The sequence below is a fragment of the Haliotis cracherodii genome, unplaced genomic scaffold, assembly GCF_022045235.1.
Source record: "Haliotis cracherodii isolate W230 unplaced genomic scaffold, xgHalCrac1.p SCAF_18, whole genome shotgun sequence".
NCBI classification, from domain to species: Eukaryota; Metazoa; Mollusca; class Gastropoda; order Lepetellida; family Haliotidae; genus Haliotis; species Haliotis cracherodii.
In genome coordinates this window covers 7,464,209-7,475,806 of record NW_027266273.1, presented here as the reverse complement: position 1 = coordinate 7,475,806, position 11,598 = coordinate 7,464,209, and the positions used below count along the sequence as shown (strand labels likewise).

The following is an 11,598-nucleotide window of genomic DNA, read 5'->3' as shown; positions in this document are numbered from 1 at the left end:
GGTTTGTCTTTACTGTTACAGAGTCAGACTGCCAGGGATCATCAAGAGCCGACATCTCCCTGACCCCCGTCAAAGTTACCAATTCTGAAAACAGACGGAACGAGTTAATGGACTGTAATACCTTCCGCGACTATTCAAAGGCCTAGATGCCTAGAACTTCAGGATTATTCTCCGAATTTCAGACCTAATTTCCTAAACTGCTTTGGGTATTGCTTTTAAAAAGCTTTATCATTAAGACAGATGAAGGATTTCAACGGATAACCGAGATCAAAGCATTTCTCAGGAGAATATATGGTTCAGTATGAGCTATGAACATTTATTTTTACCTTCAATTGGATGACACTATATTTGTACACGTGGTTAATATTATCTGCTTGGCGCACCTGGAGATCAAGTTTTGAAACAGACTCCTCGTTATAAATCTGGTTAGGAAGATATTCAACAAACTTGGTGGAAATGTGTTCAAGTGTTTCCCTGTCTGTGGACATACCGCTTCACTGGATTTGATTGTTGAACATGCGTAATTGATTGGTGCGAGTCCATCTTCACACCTTCTCTAGAGTTACAACGTCTTTTTGGTCTGGTAGCGTATCCAGAAGGACTTGTAAACAGCTGAAACACAACTCAAAAACACTGAAAAAGTCACCATGGACAACCAAAGCTTTGGGAATCTGAACATCAGTGAAACAAGGACTAATGAAAACTACACCTCTAGCATGTACGAGTTTTATACGGTGAGTATCAATGCATCTTCATATTTCAGATCCACCTCGCTCGAATACGTATCTAATAATCTGTTCACGTTATGTCGATGTCGGTTAACTCGACTAATTTGTTGGGCTGAGCATGAGAAGGGCCCCTTATGTTGTAAAACTGACTGGCTTCGTTTTGTGGGACGAAGCCCAGGTACAATTTGTTTAGATATAACTTCGACTGAACAACTGCACCACCCTTGACATCTCGAAGTCTGGCTCGAATCTATTTGCCCTGCCCGGGTCCTCGAACGCCAAAATAAGCTAAACTCTTTGATAACCCTAAATTACCTTGTTAGTAAAAGTCAGGGGAAATTATTAATCAGAACCCTGAAAAAAGCAACAACTACAATAATAACAATCATCATAATCATCATCATAATAGTAATGAAATTATTTATATCATTGAATTTTCTCTCCCCTTTGACAGTAATGTGATTGACAAGATTGAGGAAAAACATGGCAAATATGCGGACCTCGCTTTCGAAATATCACGCTTGCATCCCATGTACCCAGTTGTCGGACTCCCCATTGTTCTCGGTGCCTTAGGTTTGGTACCTCCCAATCTGTTGACTGACACTGGGAGAGTACCCGGGTTTGCTGCCAGGAATACAGCCCTTCTGACAATCTGGGTAATGCAGAAGGCTGTAGTGTTGGGGAGTCTTCACATTCTCCGAAAAGTTTTGGGTGGGTTTTACTAGGCAGCGCTTCCCGGGAGAAGTCCCATTATTCGCTGTCTGGGCTGCGTGTAGAGTGGGCAAGGGCCCTGAGCTGATGATAAGCCTAACCAGCCTTACTGTGCCAGGATCACCCAAACCCTCTTTGCTGCATTTTTTATTTTAATCTGTCATTAATAATAATAATGATAATAATAATAATAATAATAATAATAATAATAATAATACAAAATAAAATAAATAAAAATGAAATGTTGCCTACTAAACATAATTTTAAAAAGTCAATAGTTTCCAGTAGTTTCCATGTTTGCACTGTCGCCTCACTTAACCTATTACACTGTCTACGAGTTATTTACGACTGTCGTTAGTTTGAACTCGCTGAACGGCTCTATGTCAGTGTCTGTTCAATCCATGTCGTGAAAGTAGCAGACAAGATTATCTAAGATATTTCTGTTCTATTAAATCTATCATACTAACGTCATTAATGCACGTGATTGGTCAATTACGTGACTCCCAGGCTTGTTTGTGTTTGCTTCACGAAACAGAAGACCGATCGGAAATCAAGACAGCATTAATAAAAAAATCCGTTTACGTCAACCCCAAGTTAAAAAAGGAAACGGTTGGCACTCTATCTGCTTTTCTTCCATGTTGAATTATTCATTGTCTTCATTGTTATTTTGTTTAACCGAATAGTCCTGGGACATTTCTTTGACTTTTTGAGGATTAAACGTCGTACGTGTTCTCGATGCAGAATGAGACTTTCAACCATTTGCAACTGACGCTCAATCTCCCAGCAGTAGTGATTGATTGATTAAATACCTTTGTTGGGTATCAAGTACCGAATGTGAAAATAGTTGTTTGCAGACAACTGAATTTCCCGTTATGAAAACACCGCACAACGCCTATCGATTTGATGCACCAGAAGCAAACTTGAGGTTAATAGATAATTCTATAGATGGAACGTCGAAAACTAAACATGGCCAGTTGACAGTAGAAGTAAGTTCGTCAAACACGGAGCTCACATTTGATGTCGTATTACTGGCGTTAATAGGCTGTCTCTATTTCTTTCTGAGTTTCCCATCAGTTAGCGTGTATGAAGAACATATATGCAATAAATAATATTTATTTTGCAATTAAAAGTTAATGTCAACATAAATTATACTTATGATAAATTATACACATTTGGGGTGAGGCAATTCCAACCAATCAGGGGCGGTCGGGTAGCCTAGTGGTTAAAGCGTTCGCTTGTCACGCCGAAGACCCGAATTCGATTCCCGACATGGGTACAATCTGTGAAGCCCATTTCTGGTGTCCCCCGCCGTGATATTGCTGAAATATTGCTAAAAGCGGCGTAAAACCATACTCACTCACTCACTCCAACCAATCAAATGTCAGCAAACATATGTGATAGGCTGGTTTGCCTCGTTTTCGGAAAGCCAGTATAGGTTTGGTTAGGTCAGGTGAAATGGATACGAATCCCGGCTCCTGGTACTGATAAGGGACGCAACTCTGCGTGGTGAATTGTCAGTGTCAGTGGGACAAGCATAATATGAACCTGTAACATGTATGCTGGCCTTGCTGAAGATGACGTATAGATGATGTGGTGTAGAATCCACTTCCCATAAACAAAATAAGAAAAGCAAAAGCGTTTGATAGCGGGACTTGTATTGCATCATTTTAGTCAACGCCGAGTAGCGTCCCTGAGACCTACATTACTTCGGGCTTTCCCCCCACATTAGGCTGACACGCCGTGATGTAACTGGAATACTGTTCAAAGTGGCGTTCAACCAAACTCATTCACTAGTTTATGCAAATAGTGTCGAAAATTCGAATTAGAAGTGCTCGAATGATTCAGGTGGCAATATATATGAATGATTAAAAAGAGATCAACTTTAAAATGTACCATCATTTATCGTTCATCAAATACAGCGACATTAATAAATCGCTTAAAATAATAAGAACGAGGGTTTCGGTGTATTTCGTAGAACGTCTGGTGTGTTTCCTGTATCGTATATAACTTTGTCCACAATGTGAATACAAATACACCCACACCTTGGCCAATTAGTAACAAAGCTCGATATTTCACCCTACACAGTGACAACTGGTATTCGTGTTGAGGCGCTTTAACTAACCATAAATTAGCATTGTCAGGTTCATTAATGACCGCATTGCATGTCATGTCAGTGTTGTCCAAAGGATATTTACTCTGGGACACTTGAATGACCCTTGGTCAAACGTCAGAGGAGTTATGGCTATCTTTAGAGGAGTGAGTAATTACATGATGATGAAGTTCTGGAAGGATGGTTTAGGTATGCGTACCAAAGAGAGCCTGGCCCACGGACCACGATGGCACGTTTACGTGCATAACTTACATCTTTCGTGACCAACTCGAGTGTGGCAAATTTGACTTTGTCATTTCAATATTTGAAACGATAATTCTAGAGACTAATTATTTCATAACTGAATCTGTTCTTTCATGGAAAGCATTAACAAAACGTGCACACATTTTATAGGAATTAATTACAATTCAATCATGAAGGATTGCCATATCCACCATGTCCAAGAGATGTATAGACATATACTAACAACATAGTGACATCGTGTTAATGGTCAAATCCCTTTGAGCTTCCCAAGTAGCTTATGCTTGTCGGAAGGGGCGCCTTAATGGATGGTCGGTCAGTCTCAGTAACTTGTTTGATGCTACCATCGTACCTCGACCGCGTGGATCGTTGATTACAATATCAGTTCCTGGTTTGTCCGGTGATGTCTCTATTATGTACGAGCAGCCGTCATATAAAGTTGAATATTGCTTTGTGCGCTGTTAAACAACAAGCAAGTTTCAACATTCAAGCTCGTTTAAACATAAGGTGTTAAGACGTAAGGAAGAATTACAATCTGTCAACTGATGTCAAGACATGTGTCTGAGTACAAACTATGTGTCAGATATAAGATAAATAACTTTGGTATACTTGGTATTTACGACCGACTCCGTGGTCTAGTGGTAGAGCGTCCGCCCGGAGAGCGGAAGGTCCGGGGTTCGATCCCCAGCCGCGTCATACCATAAGACGTTAAAAAGATGGTACTTGTAGTTACCCTGTCTGGCACTCGGCATTAAGAGGCTAAAACAAGGACTGGTCGGCTCGGAGTCAGTATACTGTGTCTGAGTGGGGTATTCATGTAAACTACGGTATGGTATCTCAGTGTGCTAGCACTATAAATCGGCATCAGTCCGGACTAGTACAAGCAGCCACACAAACACACACACGTACATGCACATCGCTATGTAAGTGCAGTAATCTTGAACGCGACGTTAAACACAACTTCACCTCACCTCACTTGGTATTTAACTGATTACACTGTGTGGGAGTAACATACTAGTCTCTTACAGGTTATATACTAAAATATATTTACGTCAACCATATACGTAATTTTAAACCAATTATATTCATTGCATCAAGTTTTTATTAACAACTTCTGTAATATTTAATGCTGCTCTTGTTACGATAGCTGTACGAGAGTTTCTTTACCAATTTCGAAATAATTCGTTTGAATCTTATATATATGCAGGTATGATTTGTGGGACAGCAACCATCATATGGTTTTGAATGTTTATTGAGGAATCGATTTTTTTCCAGCAACTGGTATTTGTTTTGTTCCGTTATGTGTTGTTACTGTTATAAAGGTATGTGATAAGGATCTGACATAGCACTGTGGTGTGTGTAGGGGTATGTTAGAGAACCAGATAATAACCCAAATAAATAAATAGCAATTAAATCCTTTAAATATATTACCACTGCCCTAATTGTGATATAATTTATAAACCATCTACACACATCCAACCATTAATATGCTAATAATAGTTAAAACATCATTGTTAAAGCACTACGTATGGAAGTAGATTGTCTCTACGGTGCCAGCTTGTGTACATTCAATGTATACCCAAGAACAATGTCCGACAAAGTGATATTTATAGTTAGTTAATAAAGCTATCATTTGGTACACAAACTCAGCTTAGCTGACATAGGCTTTAGTTGTGTACGTTTTGACATGATCCACGAACACCGTGAGAAATATGAATGACCTGAGCAAGTTCAACCATGTCTATGGTGACATGACCACTTTACAAATTCTAATATTTCAGCACAATATTTATTTGATTAATCTGTATGAATTTTTATTCATGTCTTTACTAGAGCATTAGCTTTCTTTGTCTGTTAAGATTAAATTTGTAAATATGGCAAATGGACGATAACACCCGCCACACAAAATCACATTACGTACGTGAATCATTTGTTGCTTTTTAAATCGGTGATCAGTTAATTATTTTATTACATCTTTCAACTCTTGGTATATTATGCAAAGGGATATTATAATGAATGTCGTTTTGGAAATCCAGGTCTAGTTACACTCAAATGAACTGATTGCAGTCCATTTCCTGAATGTAAACAAACGCATTTGTACATTTGAATCTATCACAGGGCATAGCCAAACAAGTAAAAACATCAACTTTTATAAGTAAACACATTTCTTTTATCCGGCTACGGTGTGGAACTGACAATCTACATTTTTCCATGTGTTTTAAAAAAACGCATATTGCCAAAATTAATTTTTTAACTCCGGATTATATTCATCCAAGTACCAATATCCTGACGCGCCTTCTGATTGGCTTGCTCCGTTTCGATGAATGGCGGCCTACGTGACGGGGACGAGCCTTGTTGTAGGTTACGGAAACATGCGATTAATGACTTAAACCTGAATCACAAGAACTCATAAATATATACAGCGTATTCACATGCGTAACTTATGCATGAATCACAAGAACTAATTACCAAATACAGCGTGTTCCATACATTACCTATGCATGATTAACAGTAAGTCATAAATAGATACAATGTGTTCGCATGCATAACTCATACCGTAATCATAGTAACTTATAAATAACTTCGGTGATGCGCTGTATCACGTGAGAGTCCTCTCGAACTAGTATACATTAAAGGAATCTGTTCCGGGGAAGAATATAGGTCTCCAGCAACCATGCTTGTCGTAAGAGGCGACTCTGTGGATAAGGTAAAAATGCTTGGTGACTATAGCATGCTTTCTATACCAATTGCGTGGATCGATGCTGATAAACCGTGCTTGCCGTAAAAGGCGACTAACGGGATCGGGTGGTCAGGCTCGCTGACTTGGTTGATGCAAGTCATCGATCCCAATTGCGTAGATCGATGCTCCTGATGTCAATCACTGGATTGTCAGATACAGACTCGATTATTTACAGACCAACGTCATATGCCTGGAACATTGTAGAGTGACGCGTTAAACAAAAAAAAACCAAACAAACAAAATATAGTAAAATATATTATTTTGGTGTAATTGTTTTGGGGGACTGATAAAGACATACTGTATATATTGTTAACCCGTACTCCGTCTACAGCTACAGAAGGACAGATAGATTCGTATTAACCCCATGGGTACTGGTAATAATATTCCGAAACAAAATTTGATTTTAACTTCTATACAGCTTATGTACTAGTATGTCTTATATGTATTATACTCCACTACAAAATAATGCTATATACAGCCCATAAACCCACATATCTTCACGTATCTTTCCGAAGCAAGCTGTCCACTAGCCTATATCAAAATCTTGGATATACACATAGGCTAGTGAACACTTTCCTCGGGAACATGACCTTCAAACATCGCTGCCATATCTTCCTTCTTCTGTATCCCTAACAAAAGCATAATGAATGTGGCATAACCTGCATTGACTCCATTCTCATAAAGACTGGTTCACGGCAGTCTTTGCTCTGAATCCCTTTTATTCGCAACGTTTAGTGGACGGTACGCACGACATTTCCTTTTAATGCCCTATATTAATCTCTTTACAGAACTATCGACACTATTTTGGAATTTGTTTTTCTGTCTGAAACAGAACTCGGGTTTGCCTGATGTTCACCTTTCGGAACTACAGCACCCATATAGTCCAATCTAATCCCCCGAATAAAAACTACGTTACATAGTATCTAGCCAACCAAACCAGCATTCAATCAGTCACCGAACAAAACGCTGTACCTGTCAAATAGTCCCACGGAAAGTGGCAATGAATGTCCATGAAACGTTGGTTGTTAATTGAGATTTTCCCAGACGATGTCCACATTATCGTTTCCATTGGGAGGAAGAGATTAAATGGGCAAACCTTAATGGATACTTCTCCTTGTGTAAACGATAACTGCGCCAATAATCAGTCTGGCGTGGAGATAAAATCTCTTACGGGAGATAGTAACTGTTTCGTAATTTCCTGACATACAATTTAGCTAGGGACAGATACATCGTAGGAACGTTTAGCGTGTGTGTAATCCCTCAGCATTAAAAATTGAGGAGACCGTATTTTCAGTTGTGTTTTTTTTATCCGGGACTCGTGGGAACGGAGGATTATTACGTGTTGTTTTTACGACTTGGATCTACCCAGTAAATACGCTGCTATCTACATACGTAAAACGTGTCGAGCGTCGAGCATGAGTAGATGTCGTAATCCGACACGGACATTGTTGTTGGATAATTTAAACAAGACCTTTACGACCAAATGTAGACATGAAACTTAGTATCCTGGCTTACATGTAGGAAACACTACATGTTTGGTATATATCACACTCTAATCAGAGAGTCGCAGTTAACTGTGGTCCTAACCACTCTTTCGTGTTATCGACACGTGAAGATCCGGGCTAGAATAGGACTTTAGCAACCCATGCTTGCCGTAAAAGGCGACCATACTTGTCGTAAAAGGCGACTAATGGGCTCTGGTGGTCAGACTCGCTGACTTGGTTGATGCATGTCATCGATCCCAATTGCGTGGATAGATGCTCTTGATGTCAATCACTGGATTGTCTGGACCAGACTCAATTATTTACAGACCATCGTCATATAGCTGGAATATTGCTGAGTGCGGCGTAAAACAACAAAGAAACAAAACAAACAAACTTTCTTGTTATCAATTTCTATACCTAAACATTTTCTATGACCTTTTGGTCAGTGACGTCTACTGGATATTTCCTGGTGAGATAGTTTTACAACATTTAGATAAAGTGCATATCATTAAGTAATGAATCAAATATGGATAAGATGTTAATATATATTGAAATTAAATGTGCAAAATCAGATTCACAGGCACTTGAATAACACATATACCACTAGGACTTTCAACGAACATGTATTAACAAAAGATGTACAACTTAACCAACCTCGCTTAATGGTGACTATGGCAACGACAACAGTCTCAGTAGCATAGTTCGTAGATCGAAGGCCTACAAAGAAAGAGCTTGCCGGTTCGTACCCCGACAAATATTAAAACTATATATTGATACGTGTCGATTCCTAATTAAAATAATATGTTAACCTAGATATCTGTACGTAAAAGAATTTTGTTAGAAACCAACAAACAAACAACAAATGGTTAATAATCAACAATTGTGTTGTAACTCAATACAAATTACTGCACAGCAATTATAATATGTATCATACAATGCATCTTTCTATGGACTTTTAAAGTTAAAAAATGTTTTAGTGCTTCGTATGTTTTGTACTAGTATTCTTTGTAAGCTTAACGACAAACCTGAAATAATATAAATAATGCATGTAGTACTATAAATGAATTCAATTTACTACGTGCCTTAGACGAATGTATGTAGGTGATCTTCGCAGGGACTGTTGAACGTCAGGCAGGGCGGCATTGGGGACTTAAACTAGGATGTTGTTTTAAAATCCCAAAGAAACAAAACATTGTTAGGCACAATCATTTTAAAATAGTTGCGAATCCATAAATCATTCCACTGACATTGATAACATGTGGCTAGATTGGCAAAAACACGACACATCAACTCGCCATGAAATAATTTCCAATTCAGATCTAAAGCATATGAATGTTGAATTTGATTCAACATTAAGTATTCTTTAAGTTATTTTAATAGCCCTTTAAGATTAAGCATTAAAATATAAAATTCAAAATAATGCAAAAACAATCCTTGAAACAAGACCGGCTTTAATTAACTGACTAAAAGTATGAAGTCTTGTGAGATTTTAGACATATTAAAATCACACGAGTCAAGAATATTACGAAGACAGTCTCTCCGTTCTTAAAGTTCACAGTATTAACGTGCATTGGTATACTTTTATGGAGAAATGTGGAGGAAATGTCCAAATGAATCACGAATAAGTGACAAATATTATGACTGATGCAATATTTATACTTGTGGTAAACTTATGTCCCCGTGGTTTTCAGGCGAACACTTGACTTCCTTTGAGGTTTTGAAATCTTCACTGAGTCCTTAAATATTGTAACCCTGATCAAACAATCTTTTAGCAAGAGTCGTATGACGGTTTAAAAAAAAATCTTACTAGAAAGAGCATGCTCGCGTGTACCTCAAGACTTGTGAAATAAAGACACAAATGACTGGAGCTGCTTGGACATTACTCGACAACTATGATACACAAACATACTGATACACAAATATTCTCTGGCATTTATTAATGATCCAAAATCGACATTTACCGACGAAGCAGAGGACGTACACCTATAAATTTGTAAAACACTTCATAAATAAAAATAAATGGTGAAATTGGTAAATGTCTAGTAACTGGTATTATTTCAGTTGCCATGAGTACGTTGCAGCAGTAGACGAGAGCTGGTAATCAATGACTATGAGATGCTCTTCGTGTTTTGTACTCCCCACAACCCTCCACGCTCCCGCTAACAAACAATAACTCGTCTCTCTATATAACAGTCCTCCAACACAAGAGTATTCAGTGCAACTACACTTTAGGCCAGGACAAATTAAATTCTGAATCCCCTCATGCAAACGTCAAAGATAATTTGGTTGTGATTACCATATTTAGTATGTAATTTCCTACCTTGTCTAAAATGAGCTCCCCATGAACGAGGGTGAAAGTAGTTCATGGCCCCCGAGCAGGAAATACCAAGTTGTCTAACGTCACAAATATCTCCTTGATGCTGGGACAGATTTGGGAATTTTGTGTAAATATCAAAGTACACTGTACAAGAGTTTAGAGTCCTACACAAACACACAAACCAAGCTAGGCGCGTTCCTTGTCCCATACTTTGGACGTGTTTAGGTACATATACATATTTAGGATTGTATTTAACAGCTGAATGTGTTTAGTGAGTGAGTGAGTGAATTTGGTTTTACGCCGCTTTTAGCAATATTCCAGCAATATCACGGCGATGGACACCAGAAATGGGCTTCACACATTGTACCCATGTCGGGAATCGAACCCGGGACCTCGGCGTGACGAGCGAACGCTTTAACCACTAGGCTACCCGACCGCCCCTGAATGTGTTTAGGGCCTATGCATCACATTCTGTTGAATACCCAAAATACAGTCAGAAAATGGAATGGAAGAAAGCAAGACATCATCAAAAGTAGTTTTCTTTCTGGTTGTGTATGATAGTACCCTGTGTATTCAAGGTTCTTAGAAATTGGAACAGGGGCCGTGATCACACCGAGCAAGAAACATGTTTCTTTACATTAAGAAAGCTCTAGCCGGAACGATGACATTGTAACAGCATTGGAGAACCTTTTGGACAACCAAACTAAGCACTTCTTTGAAACTGGGATAAACCCGTCAACATCGTTGGCAAATGTTTTATCAATTTGGAAGAATATTGTGGTAAAATATAAATCATTTTTTATCTTTAGATGAAGTCTTTCTATGTCAGACTCAGAACATAATAATCAACTCTCGTATTATACATCTCATCGATATTTAACTTCATGTCCAATGATATACGTTTTGTCGTAAACATGTTTAGTTGTTGTGTTTAGGTGGTGTTTAGGCTGTGGGACGATGGCTCATTTCATGTTTTGGGGTCCGAAAACTGTTTAGATATTACACACCAAATGTGTATTTCGTTTAGTATATAAACATATTCCTTAGCATGTTTAGATCTAAACTTGTCTTGTATGTGTTTCCACTCCACACACAATTTTATAGTGTATGTCGAGGAAAAGACATGAACTAGATCAACGATTCTGCCTCCGTAATATTCTTTGAAAAAAACCCGACGAACAAAGAATCCATTTGGCGTGGCCTGTAAGCTTAATTTTGTAAATTGATAATCACACAACCTGTTTTTATTTAAGGAAAGGTGTATCTCC

At 38.4% G+C, this 11,598-nt stretch overlaps 1 protein-coding gene across 1 annotated transcript in view; it reads left to right on the top strand.

Moving 5' to 3' along the window:
• The first annotated feature begins 265 nt into the window (after positions 1 to 265).
• Positions 266 to 11,598, top strand: part of LOC139465214 (cardioacceleratory peptide receptor-like) — a 108,435-nt gene continuing 97,102 nt past the window's right edge. Inside the window, exon 1 of the mRNA XM_071246880.1 lies at positions 266 to 734. Within this exon, the coding sequence (XP_071102981.1) occupies positions 648 to 734 (87 nt within the window). The 5' untranslated portion in view covers positions 266 to 647. The remainder of the gene's footprint in view (positions 735 to 11,598) is intronic.